The sequence below is a fragment of the Geotrypetes seraphini genome, chromosome 8 (genome assembly GCF_902459505.1).
Source record: "Geotrypetes seraphini chromosome 8, aGeoSer1.1, whole genome shotgun sequence".
Lineage (NCBI taxonomy): Eukaryota > Metazoa > Chordata > Amphibia > Gymnophiona > Dermophiidae > Geotrypetes > Geotrypetes seraphini.
This window is the reverse complement of record NC_047091.1, coordinates 23,995,729-24,022,458: the sequence shown is the minus strand read 5'-3', so window position 1 is coordinate 24,022,458 and position 26,730 is coordinate 23,995,729. Positions and strand designations below refer to the sequence as shown.

Genomic DNA, 26,730 nt, shown 5'->3' with positions numbered 1-26,730 from the left:
TGTTAACCCCCGTGCTAATGCCTCATGTGCCAACTGATTACTGCTCTCACACCCACTCATCAGCCCCAAATATGCTCACTTAGAAAGAATTATTTTAGTGAACGGTGTACGCGTGTCAATAGGCAAATTTACCGTGGGATGGCAGCGCATGTCCCGTAGTAAGCTCTTTTAACGTACAGTTAGCGCTTACCTCAGTTTAGTAAAAGGACCCCTTTGTGGCTTACATTCAGCTGAAAATTCAGCTTAATTTAGGAGCTTAAAATTCATGGAGTTCCCAGCTTGCTCCTAATCTAGTCAGTTAAGGGAGTGATGGTTGGTGGCTCCTCTCTCCTGCCAAGTCAGAGTTAGGGCAGCAATAGTCTGTTCAATAACCCATGAAGTAAGAGCCGGATTCTGTATAGGATGCCTATATAGGTGACACTAGGTACCCTAATCAAGAACGCGTAGCGACAGCTAACTTTGGAACCCATGCAAAAAAAAAAAAAAAAAAAAATTAGCATGGTAATTGATCGTGCCAGTGTCCAGCCAATCAAAAAAAAAATTAAATTATCAACTAAGAGTTTCACGCCGAACTCTTAGGATGCCTAGCGATGCTTAAGGGGAGGCATGGTTAGAGGCCTGGTATACTAAGGTGTCACTAGGCATTGGAGATAAGCACCAGGTAAAGCCTAGCCTAATATACCGGCACCTACCTCAAGGATGCTTAGTGATGCTAAGTCTGCTTAGGCACTGCTAGGCGAGATTGTATAAATGGTGCCTTGCGGTTGTGGTAAGAGCAGTTAATGTAGCTGGTTTTCAGAAAGGTTTGGACAAATTCCTGGAGGAAAAGTCCATAGTTTGCTGTTGAGAAAGATGTAAGGGAAGCCACTGCTTGACCTGGATCGGTGGCAAAGAATGCTGCTACTCTTTGTTTTTTTGCCAGGAACTTGTGATTCAGATTGACCTCCGTGAAGACGGGCTACTGGGCAGGATGGACCACTGGTCTGACCCAGCAGTGGTAATTCTTATGTTCTTATAAAGATGTCCACGTGAAAAACACAAAAAATATCAAGCTTTTCACACATTCAAGCAGCCAGCATTCATAGCAAACTGTTCACGGATGGCCGAGCGCAGCAGAGAGGCACGAAATGCTGTATGAATGTCACATGAAAAGTCCCAGGTACACATGTCACTATAACCTGCTTATATTGCATGGTGAGCCCTCCAAAACCCATCCAAAACTTAATTTACCCACCTGTACACCACCACAATAGCCCTTATGCCTGCAAGTGTCATCTTTATGTAAGTACATTAGATAATAGAGATCTCAGTATACAATTTAAGCAAGTTATAGTGTCATCTGACCTGGGACTTTTAATGTGACATTCACTGCAGTAATCCTTAGAATGCTCCTATGCTCTGCTGTGCTCTGCTCCTGTGCTGTGCTTTGCTGTGCTGTGAATCTGTTGGACAGGCTGGAAAGTAGTGTTTTTTTCATGTATTTGGATGGTAGGAGGGGGTCGGTGACCACTGGGGAGTAAGTTGGGGGTCATGCTTTAATCCCTCCAGTGGTCATCTGGCCACTTTTTGATTCTTATTCATTTTTAAAACAGCTCTAACCAGTGGCATAGTAAGAGGGGTGTGGGGGGTGCTGTCTGCCTCAGGCACAGTCTTCCTCGGGGCACTGGCACCCCTCCTGCTCTCCACCCTCCTTCCCACTCCTCCCCCTGCCGCACGCAGGCTCCATCCCTTCCCCGTACCTTTTTAATTCCCCCAGTACCTTTTTAACTTTGGCGCAAGCAGCCACGAAACAGCTGGTCGTGTCGGCTTCGGCGCTCTCTCTAACGTCACTTTCAAAACCCGTGACTAGGAAGTGACGTCAGGGAGGGCGCCGAAGCCGATGTGAGCAGCAGCTAAAAAAAGTACGGGGAAGAGGCGTGCGTGTGGCAGGGGGAGTGGGGAAGAGGGTAGGAAAGGGGCACCACCGCCCCGGGTGCGCTCACCCCATTACATCACTGGCTCTGGCCCCAAACATCTAAATGGTGCCCCAGACGTTTTGTTAAAAGTTTGATGATCCCTGCAGAATGTCCAAAACATGCCTCTAACACCCCTCCCCCCTTAAGATTTAGACGCACTGGAGAGAAAGTGACCAGAAAGATGTCTAGAAAGCGCCTGCTTGGATGCTTTGACCAGTAATATCTCCAAGTGCTGGTTTAGGCTATCTTTTTGGAAAATAAGCCCCACTGCTGGGAAATTTAGGGGGAAATTATCAAAGTGGGGTATTTTAGCTCAGGGTCCCATTCCATAAAGTGGTGCCCTGGGGTAAAGTAGCCTGGCTTAACAGTAGCCCCCTATGCTTATACATTTAGGCTGATTTAGGAGTATAGCATAAATACTATGATTATTGGGCGATCTATATATCTAGGAGCATTAAAATCCGTCATCTGTATTCCACACACAGTTTTCCAGTTGATAGGCTTCAAGCCAGCTTGCTGAAATGTTTTGCTCAGCTGTTTTGCATTTCTCTGGTCCCCTATCTGGGATATCAAAGTTTTTTGATTAAACATAATTATATTCACTTCTAATTATAATCACTCTCCTGCTTTTCTTCAAAGGAACAAGCCGCATTAATCTCTCCGAATGTTAGAATGCAGCGAGAAGCGGAAAATAAACCCGGTGACTTTCAGTGCATGCTGTAAAGGTTGTCTTTTGACCCCTAGAGACAGTAACTGGGCTCAGACTGGGTCCAGCCCTCGTGTTCTGTAGTACTCTGATGCCGGGATTATGCCGAGAAGAAATGACTGCGGCAACACGCTTTGATCAGATCAAGAGTCTCTTATGTCCAACCTCGGCCCTCCCCAGGTCAGGGTATCAGGATTTCCCTAATGAATATGCATGACATTTATTTGTATACAATGGAAGTACATTTATTGGGGAAATCCTGAAAACCAGACTGGAGAGTGACCCTCGAGGACCGACATTGGACAACTCTGCTCTAGAATCTGCTTTACAAAGGCCACCACACATACGAACTGCAAACTTGCCACCTGGGTCGGGTGTCCTTGTTTCCCAAGAGACAATGCTTGTACGTCATATGAGACATTATAGCAGTTTTGAATTCCTAACCTCTCCATCACTGGAAGAAACACCACTGATCACACACCAGTGCCGTGCTACGGATTGCTGCTTTTTAAAGAAATATTTTTACCAGAGTCGCTTTTCTTAAAAATACATTGCCAGCCAAAAGTAAGTCTAAGAAAGTTCTGCCATTTTACCGCCTTGGCCTTTGCCGCTAGAAACCACTTGTAACCATTATCCATAGAAAGTTCAAGGACTTACCTTGGCAGGGTTTAAGGCGGTTATCACCCACACGCAGTGCGCGTTGTTATCATACTGGACGGGGAAGTTGGGGGAAGTAATAACGCCCGTGGGGCCACGCAGATGAGTCTCACACATCCTAGCTGCAGAGAGAAGACACGATGGGGTTTCAATAGCAACGATCTCTTATTATTCTTATCGGCCAGACGAAAAGCTTCTTTCAGGTCACAGTCATTATTAAGGTCATATAAGGATGACTCAGAGGCACTCCGAGGGTGGCAGGTACCTTAAGTGAAACTTCAGCCTTACGTAATGGCGGAGCAAGGTGGGGTGGCACCCTCATCTCTGCCCCCCAGCTCCTCCCCCAATCCCCCCTGCCACGTGCGTGCTCCCTTCATTTCCCTTCCCCCGCACCTCTGGTTGTTCCACCACAGTGTCAGGTCAAAAGCGCGCCGGGACAACTGAGCGCAGTGCGGAGGCGCGCGACTAAGAAAATGACTGTTTTAAAGGGCTCCGACGGGGGGTGTGGGGACGGGGGTGTGGGGGGAACCCCCCACTTTAGGGTTGTAACCCCCCCCCACATTTTACTGAAAATTTCACTTTTTCCCTAAAAATCAGGGAAACAGTTGTTTCCAATATAATGAGGGAGGTTACAACCCCCCAAACCCCCTCCAACACCGCCGCGATCTGTATTAAGTAAACTGGGGGGGGTTCCCCAACAAAACCCCCCCATCGGAGCCCCTAAAAACACTCTTTTTCTTCGGCGCGTGCTTCCATCTTGCGCTCAGTTGTCGGCGCGCGCCTTTGTCTTCGGCGGTTTTGTCTATGAACCGTTCACCACTGCCAGAAACATGAATTTCAACATGCTCCTTACAACCCCGTCGGCTCGTCCCCTGACGTCACTTTCTACGTGCAGCACCCGGAAGTGATGTCTGTGGGAGAGACGACGCGGTTGCGAGAAGCGCATTGAAGTTGCTGCTCGTGGCGGTGAACCAGAGATACAGGGGAAGGGAAGGGGGGTGCGCATAGCGAGGGGAGGCGTGAAGAGAGGTGGGGGGTGGAGGCGTGCCGGCGCCCCACCTTCCTACGTCACTTCCCCTCCCTCCCCCACGCTTTTGATAGTTGGGAAGACGTTATGAAGTGTTATTTCACTTTTAATGCTGCTGAAAATGTTTGGGTCGTACTTTGCTTATCTCCAAATCGGATATTATGGGGGCGCTTCGGGGCAGAGTCAGCGCCTGGCCGGTAACTGCACCCAAAAGTCTGCCCTCTCTTTTTGTGGCCTATTAAATGCTGCATATCACACTTCAGTTGCGATGGTGTAGCTGAATCTGCAAACCAGGAAATTCACCGTCACGGGGCACTGCATTTCTGGGCATAACATTGGCAGTGGTCAGCAAAACGCCGAGTGCTGCCGGCTGGTGACCAACTCCAAAATACAAGAACGCAGTGGAGGACCAAAAGCCCTAAAGGGGGTAGTTTATTAAGCTATTTTCACTCGAAACTGACCTGCTATATAATTGCACTGTGCACAAAAGTCCATATGGCATGCATTTTGCTAGGGGTAGAGTATGGATGGAATACAGGCAGATTTTGCAAACAGGAATGTAGATTATAAAATATGATCATTTAAACACATGCATATATAATCCAGCCATGTACATTTACACCTGATCTCCAGAGCCACTGTAAATGTCCACCCTTGCAATGTTCCTTCACCCTCTTAATAGATTACCCTAGTGCTGGGCAATTGTAGAGTCTTTGCTAGCCGTCAAGGTTGTATTGTTTAGGCAACCCTGAATCATTAACAATAGTCTAGACGGGGAATGCTGAGAACATAGAGAAATGACTGCTGGGACAACGTGAAATTGGCAAAGAAAACAGAAAGCAACCTTAGCCAAAGAGGCAACATGATCCTTAAAATGAAAGCTCTTGGGCAAGATATTTTCAAGAAGAAAACATGACTGACTGACCATATATCATAGGTGCCAGAGAAGGGGTGACAGTTTTGGACTGTTTAAGCATAAGAAAATTTTCTTGTACCCAAGAAGAGATTAATTTTGCAAGATTGTTTGGAGAGAGTTGCTATGAAAGACTAGCAAGATATCATGATATGCACCATGGAGGCCAAGGTCCTGTATGGATGTAGCAAGAAGATTGAAGAATAAGTTGGAAAGAAGAACCATAAGGGATTTGATGAATGTTAGAAGCCAGAATCTGTGAAGGAGACAGAAGGTACCTGCTAAGAAAAAAGATGATACCCAGCAAAAAGCAAGCTGTATTGCCAAATTCTTGTCTAAGAACTATTCTGTAAACATGGTGTACTTTATATGATTAGACTCCAAATACTCGCCAAAGCTTACATCTTCTTTTTTTACTTCCTGGCTGGTTCCTTTGTGATGGGGAAGTGAAAGAGAAGTACCAAGCTTGGTCCTCCAGTGGCCGGGAACTCAATCCACCATTGTAGAAATGCAGATGCGTCAAGCGACGGAGGCAACATCGACTTTGGGAGGGACACCAAACTCAACGGCGAACCTTAGTTCCAGATGGGTTACAGTGAGCATGAATCAAGGGCAGGCTCCTCTTCAACCCGAAGGGAAAGTCCCACGGAGACAGAGGTGGCACAGTCCTCCCAAGGGGAAAGGAAGGTGTCTAGCCATGGAGGAGCAGCAGGAGAGAAACCAATGGTTGAGATGGACCCTAACATCGGCACTCTGCATGGAAGCTGGAGAGATTTCTTCCACCGGGAGAGAGAACAAGCAGTTTGGAAAGATGCTAAAACCTGCTTTGGTCAATATGGATGAATTGTGGAGGTCTATCGAAGTCATGGACTCCAATCTCAGAAAAACAATGACAATGTTATGAAATGATTGTGGCTCTATCAATTCCCTGGTAAACACTCAAAGTGAAGTGCTACGAGAACAAGGTGAGAGTATAAAAAGACATGAAGAACAGATAAATCAAATTAAGACCTTAGAAGTGGAACTTATTAAAGAGAGATCTTACCTTCAGAAAAAGTTAGAATTTATGGAAAATAAACAGAGGGAAAATAATTTGAGAATGTTAGTTTTCCCCAAATCTCCAACTGTGTCAGCAGTTGAAACGGTTCAGAGATATTTGAAAGAGATTTTGTTCATTCCAACTGAGAATCTACCACCAATACTGAGGTCAATATATCCCTACAAGGAATAAATTAGCTTATTCTATTCCTATTGAAATAGAGGAACGCAGAGAGAGGGGGGACATGATCGAGACGTTCAAATATCTCACAGGCTGTATCGAGGTGGAAGAGGACATCTTCTTTTTCAAGGGCCCCAGGGCAACAAGAGGGCATCCGTGGAAAATCAGGGGCGGGAAACTACACGGTGACACCAGGAAATACTTCTTCACCGAGAGGGTGGTTGATCACTGGAATGATCTTCCACTGCAGGTGGTCGAGGCCAGGAGCGTGCCTGATTTTAAGTCAAAATGGGATCGCCACGTGGGATCTCTTCACAGAGAAAGGTAGGGGAGGGTTATTGGGGTGGGCAGATTTGGTGGGCCGTGGCCCTTATCTGCCGTCTATTTCTATGTTTCTATGGATGGTGGCGAGATGAATCTAACAAATTTTCTGGAAAATTCCGTGGAAGTAATTACCAAGAGGACTTCTCTCATAGTGCCGTTTGCCTTGGAATTTGAAAGGGATTTAATTCTTTGGACTTATTTCAGACATATGAATGAACAATTTCTTGGCGTTTGTTTCCCGATCTATCTCAAGTGATACAGAAAGGAAGAAAGGACTTTTGGGCATATAGGCCAAGAGTTCAAGCTTTGGGTGCATCTTTTATTTTGAAGTTTCTTGCAAAATGCTGTGCATCGCTGCGGGGGGCAGGGGGAGGGGATTTTTCTCTTTTTTTGAACCGGAGCAAGTGTTGGATTTTATTGTGTCTAAAGAAGGAAGGGGAGGAATCGGAATGATAGCTCTATCCACAGTTTAAAACGAACCGGCTGCCGACTTGTCCTCCAATGTTGTCCTCTTACGTTATTTTATAATTCTTTGAATAATTTTTCCTTTCTTGGGTCCTATAAGTTCTATTGGGGCCCTTTTACTAAGGCGCACTAACGATGAGAGCGTGCTAAGGAGCCCATTATATTCTACGGGTGCCCTAGCATTTAACGTGTGCTAAATCGGTTAGCATTCCTTAGTAAAAGGAGCCCATTATTTTTCAATCTGTGTTCAAGTATTGTATGCTTGCCTTTATTTGAAAATTGATAAATTTATTTATTTTTTAAGTGTATTTTACAGATGGGTGTATACATAGGTGGAGCCTAGGCAGGACTCATGCATGTAACTTAAGTGCCTGGCTACCTTTAGCCGAGGGAAAGAGCTCATCCTTGATGGATGAGCGACTGAATGTTCACACGGGGGCTTTGATTGTCCCCTGCAGACCCTACCATCGGTGAATGGTACCTTCATGCACACAGGTAGCTTCCAGAAGTGAATTCTGAAAGGGAATTTCCCTGTGTAGTTTATCTTTAAAGACTAGACTTGAGGTCTACAATGCTTCGAACTACCCACCCAGCTGAAAATTGCCTCAAGTGACTAGAGCTGGATAGAACGCTGCCCCATCTTTTCACTGCTAACTCAACATAAAGCTGGCAGAGCTCCACCTCCTTTAAAATGTGCCTTTGAAGAATGTTGGCATCTGCTGAATAGGGCCACATGGGGTGTTTTACTGCTTCTTAAATAGACAGCAACTTGCTGATCTTAAGGTGTTACAACACAGGGCTTGTATCAGACAGAGCGTGCATGCAGTAGAAGGAGGAGCTACAGCAAATGGTTCACCTGAGACATCCCTCACTGCAGTGAGTGCAAGGCCTCCATTTTGCAGTGGGAGTGGGGGAGATCTCACTTTCTTCCCCCAAGGCAAACAGCACTTTTCACAATGATGGCCGCGATGCCTTGCACCATCTTCCTTTTATTAAATTACTTGATGCCACCCCCTTCTGGCAGATTCATGTACCACAGGGTTGAAATTTTGTGACACTCTGAGACCCAGTGGCTTAGTAAGGGGGGGATGCGGTCTCTCTGCCCCTCCCCCGCTTGCCTGCCTTCCCGCCTACTCCCTGCTCCTTTCCTTCCCCTCCCCATATCTTTTTGGCACTCTCTCTGACGTCACTTCCAGGACCTGCACCTAGGAATGATGTCAAAGGGGGTACAGGGAAAGGTCCTGCCCCAGGCGCCCCTCACCCTTACTTCGCCTCTGCTGAGACCCATGTTGGCACTAGGTCTCTGAGAATGGAAATGAGGGAGATACAAAGAAAGCCCCTCTTGCTCTATCCCATTTCTTACCTCTGCAGACGGGTCTGTGGTCACTCCAGGCTGCGAACATGTCACTCACTTTCATACAGGTTATGCTTTTAGAGCCCTGTAAGTCGTACCCATCGGTGCAAGTGAATTGGACGCTGGATCCCAGCCTGAGAATGAAAAGACCAAAGTATTAACAGCTGACGCCGAAAGTGGTCACCCTCATCATCTTCAGGCTTCTCTGGGGGGGGAAGAAACACATTTCTAGAGTGTCATTTTGTGAAAGGTGTGACCTGTGAAATCCCTTCTGTACAGCTGCTGATACATATGTGGGCAATGAGACAGACATTTCACTTATTAACAAGGGATGTAAGGCTGCCCTGGAAATTTAACTTATACCACTGGCCAATAGATCAAAGAAACCAGAAACTGAGAAATAGACAGGCGAGAATGAGGTCTGGCCATGGTTTGTTAGTTAATAGAGTCACCTGCGTTTTAAGAACGTCAACAGAAAGCAGGGCCTGCTAGGAACCCTGTTGGATAATGCTTTCCAATGGGCAATAGATAGGGCTTGTACTAAGACGTAGCCAACTAGGGAGACCAAGCTATCCAATGGGTGACAGGATGGACCGAGCTATCAAATGTTCCAGAGGTGATCTGGGAAATTACAGACCAGTGAGTCTGATGTCAGTGCCGGGCAAACTGGTAGAGACTATTGTAAAAAACAAAATGGATTAATGAGAGAAAGCCAACATGGTTTTAGTCAAGGGAAATCGTTCCTCACCAATCTACTGCATTTCTATGAAGGGGTGAATGAACATGTGGATAAAAGTGAACTGGTTGATATTGTGTATTTGGATTTTCAAAAGGCATTTGACAAAGTACCTCATGAAAGACAGTTTATGATTTCAGAACTGTAGTTCAATCATTATTTTTGAGTAGGCTTGACTACTGTAATTCGTTGTTGGGAGTAGCAAAGGCTAAGTTGAGAGCACTACAGGTTATGATGATGAACTCAGCAGCCAGACTGATAAGTGCTGTATTGAAAAGTCTTCACTGGTTACCGATAGCTCAGAGGATTCAATTTAAGGGGTTATGATTACTGCATCAGACCATACTTCGAACAGTATCATATTAGTTCCGAAGTCTTTGGGAGGTGTATCGATCAAGCAGAGCTTTGTGGTCAGTAGGCTGTATGATCAAGATATTTCTACATCATCTTGCCCTGACTGAAAATAGATTGAGGAAGGGATATAAATGAACTTTCCTTCTGTCTTAATCCTGCCATTTTTGTGGGCAAGTTATATGGATAAAGTTTTCCCCCTGGGGGCTGAATATTCCTATTGGGCAAATAAGTTTGGCCCTGTCCTCTCAATGCACCTGAACCGGTTTCATCATATACAGTCAAATTCAGATAAAAGCTATCATACAGTGAGCACCTAAACCTCTCTATATAATTATTATTTTATTAACTAATATTATACTCGCAACTATTTTCTGACTTTTAGCTTGGAGACTCATTGGTCATATTGATGAGGTCAGTCAACATTAGCCCTGGGTAATATAAATTGCCTGTTGGGTAACTCGATCTATCCTGTCACCCATTGGATAACTCAGTCCCTCCTGTCACCCATTGGATAGCTCAGTCACTGAATGTCTCAGCCCCTCTTATTGGCCGTTGCATAGTACAAGCCCAATATATTGCTTGAGTACCTCCATTGATAGGTGGTCTATAAATAATCTTGGAAACTTGGATTGGATAGTTTGGTCCCTCCTACTGCCCATTGGATAGCTCAGTCCCTCCTACTGCCCATTGGATAGTTCAGTTCATCCTGTCACCCACTGGATAGCTCAGTCCCTCCTACTTCCCATTTGATTTGGAATTTTCACCAGGTTAACAGGAGGCATTGCTGAGGGTGCATTTAGGGGGGGGGGGGGGGGAGGTGACGTTCACATCTGCCCTGACTGATTCAAAAGTAGGCGAAAGATTAGAGAAACTGGGCCTCTTCTCCCTTGAACAGAGAAGATTGAGGGGACATGATCAAAACATTCAAGATAATGAAGGGAATAGACATAGTAGATAAAGACAGGTTGTTCACCCTCTCCAAGGTAGGGAGAACGAGAGGGCACCCTCTAAAATTGAAAGGGGATAGATTCCGTACAAACGTAAGGAAGTTCTTCTTCACCCAGAGAATGGTAGAAAATTGGAACGCTCTCGCGGAGGCTGTTATAGGGGAAAACACCCTCCAGGGATTCAAGACAAAATTAGACAAGTTCCAACTGAACCAGAACGTACGCAGGTAGGGCTAGTCTCAGGGTGCTGGTCTTTGACCAGAGGGCCGCCGCGTGAGCATACTGCTGGGCATGATGGATCACCGATCTGACCCAGCAGTGGCAATTCTTATGTTAGGTGTCTATGGAACTGAGGCTGTCAGAGGAAGCTTTTTAAAGCCTGGTTGCCCTTCTGCATTTTTTTTTTTTTTTTGCACTTTTGAGCTTTAGTGCAGTGATGGTGTTTCTGTTCAGATTCGTGTCTTTTAAGTTATGTCTTGGTTTTGTTGTTTAATTCTTTTTATATATTTTGATTGTATGTCACCTAATACCTTATTTGATCAGGCAGTGAACAAAATGAATAAAATTAGATTGGGCTAGGGTTGCCAGATTTTACGACTGTAAAATCCGGACACCCCAGACCCGCTCCCCAGGCCCGCCCATCTCCGCCTCAGTCCCGCCCCCCCCCCTCAATGCCTGCTTTGATCGGGCAGGAGGCAATTCGTGCATGCACGGATGCCACGCGCATGTGCGGGCGACATCATCGCGTGATTGCTTCCTACCCGACGCGATTGAGAGGAGGCTTTTCAAAACCTGGACACAGTGCCAGGTTTTGAAAAGCTGTCTGGGGAAATCCGGACATCTGGAATCCCTAGATTGGGCAAATGTATAAACAGCGGGATTCAAAGTACACCAGCAATATTTGAGCTGTGCACCATTTTGCTTGCAAATTTTCAAACGGACTAGCGTCCTTTTGAAAATTAGCCACATTTTAAAAAAAATCACGTGCAATCCTAAAGCTCAGCTCCCGAGAGACTCCCGCAATCGCCCACACCCCTGTGGTAGTAAACATGCAACTCTCACCTGAAATCAGAGCCAATCCTTTTCCCCTGCTCCGGAATCCCAGGGTCTGGGCACATGTTATGTCCCTGGGACAGGCCAACATGGGTTACTAAAAACCAGAGGAAAAAGAAATCCAAAACAAAACCAGAAAAGAGGAGGAGAAAAAATAAATAAAAAAATAAAAAAAACAACACAGAGAGACAGAAAATCACAGGGAATATACTCTCAGTTAATTGCTATTTTGCTGCTGCTGAGTTTGGAGAGAGAAGTGTAATTGCCACTTTCAATGCATTACGTTTTACACTGTTCTCTAGCAATGGAAAAGCTGTAATTGATATAATTTTGGCTCATTTCTGGTGGAAAGCCTTCTCTGCTCCCTGCCAGATCCGCTGGCTCCTGTAATGCCGCAGAGGTGTGTTTTATAAGAAACTCTGAACGTACAAAGGACACAGTTCTCTGAGCACATCGGACTGCCCACCATGATGCCAGCTGGAGTCTGTGTTCTAGGTCTAGAACCGGGTGCCAGTTTGCAGAGAGAAGGAGGCGGGTCAAGGATCCAGCTCTACAAAGAACTTTGACGGAGTTCTGGCAAGCAGATGTTGACTACATGATTACATCTGGAATACAAGTACCTTCACAGCCTTCTTAGAAGCCAGTGTAGAAAAGGTTTTGTCCATTATGCTGAGTTGGGGGGAAAACTGCTTAGCACAAAGGGCCCATAATGACTGACAGATGGGGACACACCAGGTGGCCTCCGATTATAGTCACAAGGGGACATAAAGCGAAATTCAACCTAGATCAGAGATTCATAAGCAAAAGAATATGGATGAGGAGGGCTGTTCTGTCATAGCTTCAATCTTTTTACCCTACTTAAGGGTGGGCATTGTAAAAGACATTTCTTGGAAAGCAAAAGAGCATTAAAACAGAATCCCCCCCCCCCCAAACCCCAGCCACACTTTCACCTTGTGCCTCATTCCACGCAGTACAATTTCCATCCTAGTTCACAAATGATTGCAATCCCCAAAGACCACACCCTTGACAGACACATTTGGTATCACGCTTGACGACAGTTCTGAACATTACTCAAACGTGTGCCCCAAATCCTGCTTCTCAGCTGTGTGTAGTTTAAAGGCCCAGTTAACACATAATTGTCCAGTAAGAAAGTGATGGAGTGCCACCATGGACACCCAATCCTATAGGAATGGCATGACAAATGAGGGCTTAGGAAGAGTCCCCTAATTACAGAACAGAGTGACCTGCCAGTCACTGCAGGGGAAAGAACCAGAAAGATTAGTAGTTATTTCAAGAAGTGATTAAATCTCAGCCTCTTGACAGGGCAAAGTTATAATGGGGAATCTAGAATACAATGCGCCTACCTGCAACCTGTTCTTAACTGAAAAGTTCAGTGTCCTTTTCTTTACAGAATTTATTTATTCAATTTTTTTATACCGTTCTCCCAGGGGAGCTCAGAACGGTTTACAAGAATTTATTCAAGTGCTCAAGCACATTTCCCTATCTGTCATGATGGGCTCACAATCTGTCTAATGAACCTGAGGCAATGGGGGGATTAAGTGACTTGCCCAGGATCACAAGGAGCAGTGTGGGTTTGAACCCCCAACCTCAGGGTGCTGAGGCTGTAGCTTTAACCACTGCGCCACTCTCCCCCCGTCAAACTGGTGCCCAGTCACTTACACCTGCTGTAGAACTGGTGTAAATTCACGCACCTTCGTCGCAAAAGAACGCTAGCGGACGAGACTTTTCTAAACGTGCCCCACCCGATGCATCCAGACTCCACCCATGTGAACGCCCACCTGCAAACCATGTGCAATCGCAAAGATGCGCATAAATATATGTGCCGTGACATGATGGCGGGTGCTTTGCTGGCAGGTGGGCTCAGGGGAGGAGAACATGCACATACATGCCCATATGCCAGATTCTGGGCATTTACACATGCTTAAACTTGATGCCCTCTTTATAGAGTTACCCCCCATGCCGTCTGCAGACAGACAGGTAAATATGCAAACCTCCATGTTACTGAAAATGGAGGAGTAGACGCATCAAGACAGAGAAAGAGAAACGGGATGGCAAATTTCCACAGTGCAGAATGATGGAGAAAGCGGAACACATGGAAAAGGTGTTCTCCCCAATGCAAGATAATGGTGACAGACAAGACACACAGAGTTTAGTAGAGTAATGGAAAGCTTTTGTTAAACTTTATTTGGAAAGACTGGAGTTGACATCCAACCAGCCAGAGACTGCAGTGGCGGCTGGTAGACTAACGATCTTCAATGCGCATTTTACCACCTAAGGAAATTCCAAACTGGTGCGCTCTTTACCTAGAAATATGGACGTAAGCCCTGCAACCCTTCAGTATGTGGCATCAAAAGTCATCGCAAGGAGGATAAACACTTCATGGGAGTAAGAATCATGCTCGTGGGGTCCCTTTTATTAACGTTTACGATGCATGGGTCACTTTATTCCTTCAGGCATGGCAGCAAGCAGGCACGAACTAATGACCGTTAGCACATCATAAGCGTTAGGGAAAGGGGCCACCACTGCTCTTGTCATCTTTCAGCTTGACTTTCTGTTCTTCAGAACAAGCGCTCTTCATCGTGGCCCTTCTCTGGCAAGAGTCAACTGACTAGCAAAACTGGCTCAAGGGTTTCACCATTTGCAACGCCCTGAATTACGTGCTCAAGGTTACAGGAAATGCGAAGACAGAACCATCTTGAGGAATTGTTGCTGTGATCAATTGCAAACTCTTTTGCAGAGGATTCTTTGTCAACTGAATTTCTATATCACTCATTCATGCAATAAAAAAAAAAGCTATTTAATTATTTATTAAGGCTAATTTACCACATGCATGAAAAGTGGAGTAATATTCAGCAAAAAATAAATGAATTTATTGCAGTCTCTTGGACCTGATTTAAGACCATCGATACAGATTAAGATTTTACAATTAACATGTCACCGGACCAAAGTCGTGCGGATGATTTAAAGATTAAAGAGCCTGTGGAGACTTGAGATACTAATCGTCCAGCCTGACTAAGGCTGGGAGCATGAATATACATCAGTCGTGCTATTCCACTACCAAGACCCTCACGCAGAGCTCTGCCAACGCACCTCCCTCCTGCCCTGGAGCCCCCTCCCTCCTCTTCCAGTCCTGGATCTGGAACAAAGACTGACTATTTTAGACCATCTGGTATTTTTCACTTGGAAAAATGACAGAGAAGCTGCTAGGCAAGCACATAGCTTTCATTTGTGATCCAAGTTTAATATTTGGCCCCAAGGAAATACAGCCTGTGCACTAATAAAGCTGCACAACACTGATCCCCAGAGAGCAGCCTCAGGTTAAGAAAGAGATTGCATGAAGTCATTTTGCTGCTGCACCCCCCAAGATCTCCCACCCACCCAGATAGCACCATAAATACCCTCCAACTCACCCACACATCCACATCCACGCCACCCAGTTAGTTCCCTCAACGCAGGTCCACTCACTTATCCTCCCAAATAGCCCCTCTCTCCTACAAACACGCCCCTATGCCCCGAGATATCTCCATTCACCTACACCTCCTAATTGTACTTTCTTTACAAGTTCTTCTGTCCTTTAACCTTTTTTTTCCTGATCATTGAGTCAGTCTAGTGTTTGTTTGTCTGAGCCTGTCCATACATGTCATTGTGTCCCCCCATTTTTTTTCACAGAGCAACAAAACCAAAAAAAGGGGGGTCCAACCTTATCTGCAGAAAAAACACCAACCGGGAAGAAACAAAACAAAACTGCAGATGTGTACAAGATGCAGGCAAAATTTATTGTGACAAAATAAAAGTATAAATATAAATAAAACCCTTTTACCAATCAAGGGACCCGACACGGTCCGTGTTTCGGACAAGCCTTTGTCAGGGGTCCATGGTAAAAAAGGAGTAAAAAATATGTCACAAATAAATGTAGAATGACAACAAAATATCTGTATATCAAGTTCGCCGAGAATCGCCAACACCAGTAAAGCGTCTCAAGAGTACTCTCGGCGAACTTGATATACAGATATTTTGTTGTCATTCTACATTTTTTGGTGGCATATTTTTTACTCCTTTTTTACCATGGACCCCTGACGAAGGCTTGTCCGAAACACGGACCGTGTCGAGTCCCTTGATTGGTAAAAGGGTTTTATGTATATTTATACTTTTATTTTGTCACAATAAATTTTGCCTGCATCTTGTACACATCTGCAGTTTTGTTTTGTTTCTTCCCCCCATTTTTTTTCACCACTATACGTCACTTACAAAAATTAATAAGCGTTTGCATCAAATTTTAAATAAAACTTGAAACTTCTTCCCATCCTGAAAGACATCTATTCGCCTAGACACACACAAGTAGCCACAAACATGCATAGACCTTAAACACTCCCCAGTCTCCCCTTTCTCTAATATAAATACAGTGGTGCCTCGCATAACGGACGCCTCGCACAGCGAACGCTGCGCACAACGAACTTCAGGTCTTGCTTCCCACAACGAACTTCGTTTCACACAACGAAGTCGCCCGAGCTGCATCCTTCCGCGCAGGCACTGCGCTTAACTGCCCTCTCTCCGCCTGGCTCCCTGTGCAGTGGCGGACCGTCGGCTCGCAGGGGCCCGGCGCCTACTGCTGATGCGTTGGGGGGGGGGCGGAGCTACTCTCGCCGCTTCCCCGATGCTAGAAAAAAAAAATGAACAGTTAAGTCCCAGTTTTTGCCGCTGAGACTCTGCCCTCTCTCACTGTAAAATTAGACTCTACTTAGTCTGTCTTTAAATTTAAAAAATGTGTGTTGTTTTAAAAAACAATTATGTTTTTAGATGTATCTAAATAAAAATAATAACAAAAAATTTATCTTTTTTTATGTCATCTTAGCATATTTTATGCTGCAGAACGAATTATTTTTTTTAACATGTATTGTTATGGGAAAACGCGTTTCACATAACGAACTTTTCGCATAACAAACTTGCTCCTGGAACCAATTAAGTTCGTTGTGTGAGGCACCACTGTAACTTCATTTGCTCCAAATAGACCCCACTCTTCCCCACACGGACAAACAAATATCCATATCTAAATAAATTGAGCTTTGCCAAACCAGGAAATAAATCAGTCAGGTTACAATAATTAAACGTTACGTTCAAAGCTTGAATAAGATAGCTGTTGATTTGCCCAAGGCGAGGGCCGTTCTATAAAGGAGAGAAAAGGGTCAGGGGATGAGGTTTGATAAACTACCTTTCTGTAGCTACAATCAAAGCGGTTTACACATTTTGTACCTGGGGCAGTGGGGGGTTAAGTGACTTTGCCCGGGGCCACGAGGAGCTGCAGTGAGGATTGAACCCCGTCTCCCAGGCCACCACACTAACCATTCCTTCTAGAAAATGACATGGGGCCAAATTTGTTCCCCATCCTCAAGCGATCTCTCTATCTCGATCCCTGTCCTGTCCCCCGTGGCTGCTCCATTCCTGCAAGCTCCGTCCTCATGTGCACAAGTCTCAAACACTTTAAAATCATAAGTGTTCGAGGCTTGTGCGTTTAAGGCAGAGCTTGCAGGAACGGGAGAATGCCAGGGTCACCTGATACACATAAGGCAACCGAACGGGTGTACACTTTTGTGCCTAGTTTGTTAAAATAAATGTATGTAAATGATAGCTTTTTATAGTTTACATTATTACAGTCCATGTGTACCTTTGCATTTGGGCTCCAGTTTATAGAATCACACGTGGCTTGCCGTGTATCTGTGTCCATCAATAATAGCCAAATCATTTACTTATCACCGAAACAACGTCGCTCTTCTTTGTAAAATGACCCCCTATCTGTGTCAGATATGTGGCATTAAAAACGCCTTCCACAGGATTGGCTAAGCCCCTTCGGAGCGGCGTTACAACAGACCCCACCTGGCTCAGATCCATCCCAGCTCTTTTGGTGTCACTGCTAGAACCGTAAACCAGTCAGTAAACAAGAGATGCCAAGGCCAGTCTAGGTACAAAAGAACCACAGAAAGGGGGTCATTTTCTAAAGTCATTTCTGGCCACCTGCATGTAGGAATTGCAAAGGGCATTAAGGTATGTACCATGGCATAAGGGTGTGGACTTTGCCTGCCCTCCACCTCCATGCGGAGATCACGTAGGGCCAAAACAAATGCATGCATTCATTCATTCACGCCAGCTCAAGTGACGACACCTACGTTCCAGACGTTCTGTGCCAGATACGCTAGTATTTAATAAAGACAAGTCCTGGAAGTGCCTAATGTAACGCTACCTTCTACGGGTCATAGTTACTGCCCCCTTCAGATGCAATCATCTGCAGATAGAGTCCATCACCCACTAGAGTCCTAATTCTGTTACGCCTAGGGGGTTATTTTCAAAGTACTGAGACACACGAAACACCGTAGAAACCTATGCTTAGTATGCAAAGTTGTGCGTGTAAGTTATGGAAGGAATACTGTCAGTTACGTGCATAGCTTCATTGACTGACAAGCTGATAATTGGCATTAGCAACCAAGCATTGGCTGTGTTTGGTGTTAATTAGAACTAATTAGCAATGATTAGCAGTTATGTGCATACAAAATACAAAAGGCCTGATTCTCTATAGGACGCCAATCTCGGTGGCTGCCTAAGAAGTGTCAAACACGCATCGCGGCTAGTTTTTCTGACCGACGCCTTTAATGTAGGCCAGCATTTTACAGGCCTGCATTCAAGGCGTCTGCCTCGTGCCTACATAGATGCATAGGGATGCTTTCCGACACCTAAGGCCACTTCCAGGGGAAACCACGCCCACACCATACCTTGGGTGTCCATAAGTGGCCTTACGCATCTCCACAGATACATGACAGACGCTTACAATTTAGGCATCCTTTCTCGGCCGAATTTTTTTAGAAAACATGCATCCCAATTGGCTGCCAGAGACCGGTAGGACGCCTACCACCACCTAAAATCGGGACGCACAGTTAGAGAATCAGGCCCAAAGTGCATAAGTACAAGTGGGGGGGGGGGGGGGTCCTGAGCAGGTTAGGAGTGTGCCTAGTACTTGTGTGCACAGGCTGTAAAATACTAGAACTGCTAGTGGTCAGGTGTCAACATTTACAGCAGCCGTTGAGGTGCTTTAGGCGCTCACACCTAAAGTTAGTCGTATAGGCCCCAACTCTTGAAATCATAGGTGCTGAGGAACGCAGGTCAATCATGGTTTAGGCACTGTTTAGAGCAGGGGTGTTCAACTCAATCACCATTAAGGGGCCCAAATCCAAAACACAGGCTAAGTCGCGGGCCAGACCCCACCCAATCTCCACCCCAGACCCCGCCCCCATAATAATACTAATTATAACACCATTTTTTCCATTCATTTTTCATATATACACACACAATATAATCTTATTAACACATAATACTCAACCACAAAATTAAACTACACAAAACACACTGTATGCTTCTCAACATTCATTCCTACTAGAATACAGATAACTCCTATGCAAATAAAGGGCCAAAAACTAAAAGTACTATTATATTAAAAAAACAAACCCTAAGATTCAAGATTCTGCATGCAGTACAACCACCAGAGAAAAAGAAACAAATGTATTTCTTCCTGAGCAGTGCAAAAGATAGACAGCAGATTAAAATGCTCAAAATTGACACAATTCAAACACTAACTTGAAAATAAAACCATTCCCCCCCACCTTTGTTGTCTCCCTCCCTCCATGCTGTGCCTCCCTCCAGCGGGTGTCTAACCTTCTGGCTGGCTCCAACCTGGCCGTTTTATGCGGCCCGCGGTCCGATGCCCCCCGATGTTATCTTGTGGCCGGCTCCCTCCTCCTCACAGCCATAGTGTGCACGGAGCCGCGTGCAGCTGCTCCTCGTGCGTCCTGTACCTGAACCGGAAGCCTTCTCTCTGACATCGCAATGTTAGAGGGAATGCTTCTGGATGAGGTGTGGGACGCGCAAGGAGCCACTGCACGCGGCACTGTGCACACTATGGCCGTGAGAAGGAGGGAGCCGGTCTCAAGGTAAAACTGTGGGCATTGGACCGCGGGCTGCATAAAATGAGTAGGCGGGTCAGATTGGCCCACGGCCTTGAGTTTGACACCTGTGGTTTAGAGCAGTGGTCCCCAACCCTGTCCTGGAGGACCACCAGGCCAATCGGGTTTCCAAGCCAACCCTAATGAATATGCATGAGAGAGATTTGCATATAATGGAAGCGACAGGCATGCAAATCCGCTCCATGCATATTCATTAAGGCTATCCTGAAAACCCGATTGGCTTGGTGGTCCTCCAGGACAGGGTTGGGGACCACTGGTTTAGAGAATCGTGCCTAATGGTGATTAAATTGGACGTAGGCGCCAGTAGGCATGAAAACCTTAGGCACCTTCCAGCACCCGAGTCCAATTTAGGCTCCGACACGCAAAACATGCCATGACCCACCTACGATTCACCCTTAACAATGACCACTTTTGGGTAGGCGCCTTGGACTAGACATGCAGCTGAAAGTGGTAGACGCGTACTGAGTTAGGAGTCTAGAAAACAATTCATTTCAATTTAAGCCAATTATTAACCCAATTAAGCTTTTTAAATAATTACGTTAGGCGCCTGGATCAGCTAAATGCGCCGATCTAGACGTCTAACTTTAGGGGTCATAACGCTGATATTCCAGAATGGATGTTTTATGCACAATCACGCTTTGTGCGCACCATTCAAGCGCCTAGCTTTAAGCCATTTATAGAGAATCACCCCTCACCCCCACCCCAGGTGTTTCCTCTTCATTTTCTTTTCTTGTTCAGCAAAATTGATTATTTGGGTTCGGCTACTGGGACTCCAATGCGGAAACCTTATCTGGAAAATTAGCACCGTTGTAAAGCAGTTAAGTCTGGGTGTCAGACTACTAGGCAAGACCACTTTGTCATTACTGTTCATTGAACTCGTCAAGTGCGCAGGTGTTCATTGATAACAGCCTTCACGAGACAGCGTATAAGCACAGTATCTCAAACCTGTAATTACCGCTTCAACGCAAACCAAAACCTTGTCTTCCCATTCCATATTACAGTTTCTTTATACTGTTTCTGATACTCCCCAAAATAACCTTTTATTATTCTGCAAATTCTAACTTTGTGTGGCAGGCAGGGAATGAAAGAATGACCTTACACAGCAGCAGACATGATGTGTTTGGTTTTTTTTAAAAAAAGCACATTCTTTGAAATCCTGCAGACGTTCTTTTCTGCTCAGGATTCTAAAAGCAATGACCCAAGAACTCCACCGTTGTTTTTGACTTGAGGACCAAAGCCTTCCCTTTGGCTTAGAAGACTGAATCGGCTGACCAAGGGAAGGGGGTCACATCTGAGACTAAGGAGAAATACCATCACCATCCATGTGCCCTTCTACTCTTTCCAGGACCCAGAGATAATGATGGGATGGGGCAGGTAGAAAGCATCAAACACTTGTTCAGGTTAAGATGAGCTAAGAGGGGGTGGGAAGTCTCTAACACCCCTCCCACAGGGTTACATCTGCTTGAGTTCATCTATCTCCACAATGAACGTGTTGATCTCTGAACACAAAATATCCTTTTTTTAATTGTCCTCTTGGTGTTTCCCCTCTTATTTTTCATCTTAACCAAGACAAGCCTTGAAGGTTTTCCTTGCTGTGCTCTTGGCTTAGGTGCTCATTTTTGTGACTTTGAACTTCCCCTTGTTTCCTTCATACTGACCTCTCCTCTCCTTGTCATGACCTTGCCCAAATCCCATTCCTTCCATCTCTCCCTGAACATCACAGATGAACAACTTTATGGGCCTTGGTCAGTAGGCATCGTGTTTCCAAACAAGACAATGGTCCTGACCAACTTGGGAGCTTCGTTCCTCATCTTAATGTCTCCAGCTTTTCTCTCACCCTTCTTGTCTGCCTTGGCATTTTAATTCCCACTCTTTCCTAGCCCTGCTGGTTTTGAGATGTGCTGTTTCCACTGTCTATGTGTTTTCTGCTTTTCAGTTTCAGCTGTCTCTGATTTGCTACATGTTTTCCCACCTGCCTCTTTACCAGTTAAGCTAAGTGTGTTGACCAGGACTTCTTGCTCCCTTGTCTCCTCAGCTAATTACTGTGTTTTAAGCATTTGTTACTGATTTTTCTTAAGTTATGTAGCATATAAATTGCAATAAAATAACAGTGTTTACTAAGATTACAGAAGGCACCTTTACTATTTATAGAAAAACCCAAAGTCGTTGCTGAGATCCATGGGGGTCATCGCTTTGGGTAATTCCACGTCAATTGGTTTAGTTTCAAGGAGGGTCCACACTTGACATCTTCCATGGATAAAAAAAGTGGCCCAAATAAAGGGGTCCCCTAGCTCTGGACCTGGTTGAGATCATACCCCCAAACTTTGGATATTTCCATTAGAGATCGCAACATATCCCCTGAAAAAATTTCAGCAATTTTTGAGATGGTTGAGTGGGGAGTTCTAGACCACTTGACATGGAATGACCCTATTATAAGACTGAGAGGTCCTAGAGAACAGCCCAAAAATGTTCTAGGACCGAAACGCCCCATCTTAAGACCAGCATCACTCAACTATCTTAAGGACCTGGGCGGCCTTTTGAAGAGCTGCAGTCAAAATGCTTCACCCAAGACTCATTGTTACAGCGCTGAACAGAACCTGCATCAACTTATTGCACGATGTACCACCCACAAGGTCACCTGACCACTTATACAGCATCATCCTATGACAAAAATCATTCTGAACACACCAGTTCAACACAGTACATAGCTTTATGGGCCTCAGTTTCGGCAGGAAGTGCCAATTTGATGCATTCCCAGAAGAAAAACGTCAATGTTTTCTTAGTACATGATACGAATAAAAAAGCAGAGAACTCACATACAGACGTCTTCTGGTTGCTGTCTTTGCTGGGCAGGAGCTTTACTCCTCTGGACTTCAGTTCAATTTGCTTTTTGACTAGAAAGATTATAACAAGAAAAGTTTAGCTCACAGCTCAGGGTTATCGGGGAAGACAGCAGGAGACAACAGCAGTGACAACCAGATGCGACAAAATGCCAGCCTCTCATCTCCAATAAGACCTGCTCAGCTGATCATATCCGACAGTTTCTATGCTAGTTTTCTATTGCAAGATGACAAAAATACAAAACCCTTCAGCTATAATATGAGTTTAGGAGAAAGAATAAAGCCCAGCTCACCACCATGATGCAAGTTGAGCCCTGCTTCGACACATAATGGCTTCTCTTTAACCTCTTGCTTTCCAAAGTGCATTTCAATAGAAGGCTATTTCCCTATCAGGAGGTTGGGGATGAGGGAGGGATTAAAATTTAAGAGTGTTTACTAGGGTTCATTAACCAGTTAACACATTAGCTCTCTATGTAAAGATCAATATCTAAGCGACCGAAATGCAAGGGACCTGGGGAGAGGAAGAAGCGATATGGATTGCTCTGAAAAGAGAAGATGGAACTTCTATCTACGTGGGTGTAGTCTACAGACCTCCGACTCAATCGCAGCAAATTGATAAGGATCTGATTGTGGATATCCAAAAGTTTGGAAGGAAAGAGGAGGTTCTGCTGTTGGGAGATTTCAACCTGCCGGATGCGGACTGGAATGTTCCGTCTGCGGAATCAGAAAGAAGTAGGGAGATTGTGGATGCCTTTCAAGAGGCTCTGCTCAGACAAATGGTGATGGAACCCACAAGGGAAAAAGCGATATTGGATCTGGTCCTCACAAATGGAGAGAGTATCTCTAATGTTCGAGTGGGTGCTCACCTGGGTAGTAGCGATCATCAAATGGTTTGGTTTGATATAACGGCTAAAGTGGAGAGCGGCCGCACGATACTTAAAGTCCTAGACTTCAAATGTACGGACTTTAATGCAATGGGAAAGTACCTGAAGAAAGAGCTGTTAGGATGGGAGGACATAAGAGAAGTGGAAAGACAGTGGTCTAAGCTGAAAGGAGCGATAAAAATGGCTACGGACCTTTATGTGAAGAAAATCAATAAAAACAAGAGAAAAAGGAAGCCGATATGGTTCTCCAACCTAGTGGCTGAGAAAATAAAGGCGAAAGAGTTGGCGTTCATGAAATATAAAAAAACCCAAGAAGAGGAGAGCAGAAAGGACTACAGGGTGAAACTGAAAGAAGCCAAGAGAGAGATACGTTTGGCGAAAGCACAGGCGGAAGAACAAATGGCTAAAAATGTAAAAAAGGGAGATAAAAATTTTTTCAGATATATTAGTGAAAGGAGGAAGATAAAAAATGGAATTGCTAAGCTAAAAGATGCTGGGAACAAATATGTGGAGAGTGATGAGGAGAAAGCAAATGTGCTAAACAAATACTTCTGTTCTGTGTTCACAGAAGAAAATCCTGGAGAAGGACCGAGATTGTCTGGCAAAGTTACATGAGAAAATGGAGTAGATTCTGCGCCGTTCACGGAGGAGGGTGTTTATGAGCAACTTGAAAAACTGAAGGTGGACAAAGCGATGGGACCAGACGGGATCCATCCCAAGATACTAAGGGAGCTCAGAGAGGTTCTGGCGAGTCCTATTAAAGACTTGTTCAACAAATCTCTGGAGACGGGAGTGATTCCTGGGGATTGGAGGAGAGCGGAGGTGGTCCCTATTCATAAAAGTGGTCAGAGGGATGAAGCAGGAAACTACAGGCCGGTGAGCCTCACTTCAGTTGTTGGAAAAATAATGGAAGTGTTGCTGAAAGAAAGGATAGTGTATTTCCTTGAATCTAATGGGTTACAGGATCCGAGGCAACATGGCTTTACAAAAGGTAAATCGTGCCAAACGAACCTGATTGAATTTTTTGATTGGGTGACCAGAGAGCTGGATCGAGGACATATGCTAGATGTAATTTACTTGGATTTCAGCAAAGCCTTTGATACAGTTCCTCATAGGAGGCTGTTGAACAAACTTGAAGGGCTGAAGTTAGGACCCAAAGTGGTGAACTGGGTCAGAAACTGGCTGTCGGACAGACGCCAGAGGGTGGTGGTTAATGGAAGTCGCTCGAAGGAAGGAAAGGTGACTAGTGGAGTCCCTCAGGGTTCGGTGCTGGGGCCAATCCTGTTCAATATGTATGTAAGTGACATTGCTGAAGGGTTAGAAGGAAAAGTGTGCCTTTTTGCAGATGATACCAAGATTTGTAACAGAGTAGACACCGAAGAGGGAGTGGAAAATATGAAAAAGGATCTGCAAAAGTTAGAGGAATGGTCTAATGCCTGGCAACTAAAATTCAATGCAAAGAAATGCAGAGTAATGCATTTGGGGATTAATAATAGGAAGAAACCGTATATGCTGGGAGGAGAGAAGCTGATATGCACGGACGGGGAGAGGGACCTTGGGGTGATAGTGTCCGAAGATCTAAAGGCGAAAAAACAGTGTGACAAGGCAGTGGCTGCTGCCAGAAGGATTCTGGGCTGTATAAAGAGAGGCGTAGTCAGTAAAAAGAAGAAGGTGTTGATGCCCCTGTATAGGTCATTGGTGAGGCCCCACTTGGAGTATTGTGTTCAGTTTTGGAGACCGTATCTGGCGAAAGACGTAAGAAGACTTGAGGCGGTCCAGAGGAGGGCGACGAAAATGATAGGAGGCTTGCGCCAGAAGACGTATGAGGAGAGACTGGAAGCCCTGAATATGTATACCCTAGAGGAAAGGAGAGACAGGGGAGATATGATTCAGACGTTCAAATACTTAAAGGGTATTAACGTAGAACAAAATCTTTTCCAGAGAAAGGAAAATGGTAAAACCAGAGGACATAATTTGAGGTTGAGGGGTGGTAGATTCAGGGGCAATGTTAGGAAATTCTACTTTACGGAGAGGGTGGTGGATGCCTGGAATGCGCTCCCGAGAGAGGTGGTGGAGAGTAAAACTGTGACTGAGTTCAAAGAAGCGTGGGATGAACACAGAAGATTTAGAATCAGAAAATAATATTAAATATTGAACTAGGCCAGTTACTGGGCAGACTTGTACGGTCTGTGTCTGTGTATGGCCGTTTGGAGGAGGATGGGCAGGGGAGGGCTTCAATGGCTGGGAGGGTGTAGATGGGCTGTAGTAAGTCTTAACAGATTTCGGCAGTTGGAACCCAAGCACAGTACCGGGTAAAGCTTTGGATTCTCGCCCAGAAATAGCTAAGAAGAAAAAAAAAAAAAATTTAAATTGAATCAGGTTGGGCAGACTGGATGGACCATTCGGGTCTTTATCTGCCGTCATCTACTATGTTACTATGTTACTATGTTACATGCGTTAATTCAGGCGATGTGCATGGTTAGTAAAAATACCTGTTGAGAATTACAAAGGTATGCCTTAATGTTCACCCTGTGTGGTAACTGAGGACATGGAAGGTCAAAAGGAGCATCTATGGATGAAGCGGGATTTGAACCCTAGTTTCCCTACCCTCTGCTCTGACCACTAGGTTACGTCTCCAGCCCATGTTTTCTACTGCACTATCTGTGTAAGTATTTTTAAGATTTCAACATTTGCAGCCCATTGTAGATAGAGATTGGAATTGAGACATTCAGGCTGTTTGTTTTTACTTGAGAAAAATGTTCAGGAATTGTCTGGTATGTTGGGGGGGGGGAGAGGAGGGAACCACTTTACATCATCATCAGTGGAGGCAACTCAACCACATGCACAACCAAGTGTAGGCGGAGAGTTGCCAATGAGTTACTTGTAAAATAACACATCTTAATGGTAGCCCCCTCAGCGGAGTAATAAGGGGGGTGGACTTCTCCAGCTCCATCTTCGTGGGGGGGTGCTGGTGCCTATCCCTCCCTCCCACGTACTGCTTTAAATGTTCACTGGCACAAGCAGCATCTTCCACTTGCTGCTCACGCCAACCTTGGTTCCCTTATGACATCACTTCCTGGTCAAAGGACCACGATGTTATGTCCGAAGCGGGCCGAAGCTAGTGGGAACAGCAGGTGGAAGATGCGGCTCAAGCCGGTGAGTATTTTAAGAGGTACATGGGGGCGGGGGATGCTCAAGAGGTAGGGAAGAGTGGGGTCATTGAAGCAGTAGAGAAGAGTGGTGGGGGCAACCTCCCTTCTACACCACTG

The 26,730-nt window shown here is 45.2% G+C and overlaps 1 protein-coding gene across 1 annotated transcript in view; it reads right to left on the bottom strand.

The window, feature by feature from the left end:
- Positions 1 to 26,730, bottom strand: part of CSMD2 (CUB and Sushi multiple domains 2) — a 536,551-nt gene that overhangs the window by 211,849 nt on the left and 297,972 nt on the right. The window contains exons 6-9 of the mRNA XM_033956853.1: positions 22,554 to 22,631; positions 11,720 to 11,807; positions 8,630 to 8,754; positions 3,319 to 3,440 (exon numbers count right to left, since the gene is read on the bottom strand). Coding sequence (XP_033812744.1) covers positions 3,319 to 3,440; positions 8,630 to 8,754; positions 11,720 to 11,807; positions 22,554 to 22,631 — 413 coding nt within the window. The remainder of the gene's footprint in view (positions 1 to 3,318; positions 3,441 to 8,629; positions 8,755 to 11,719; positions 11,808 to 22,553; positions 22,632 to 26,730) is intronic.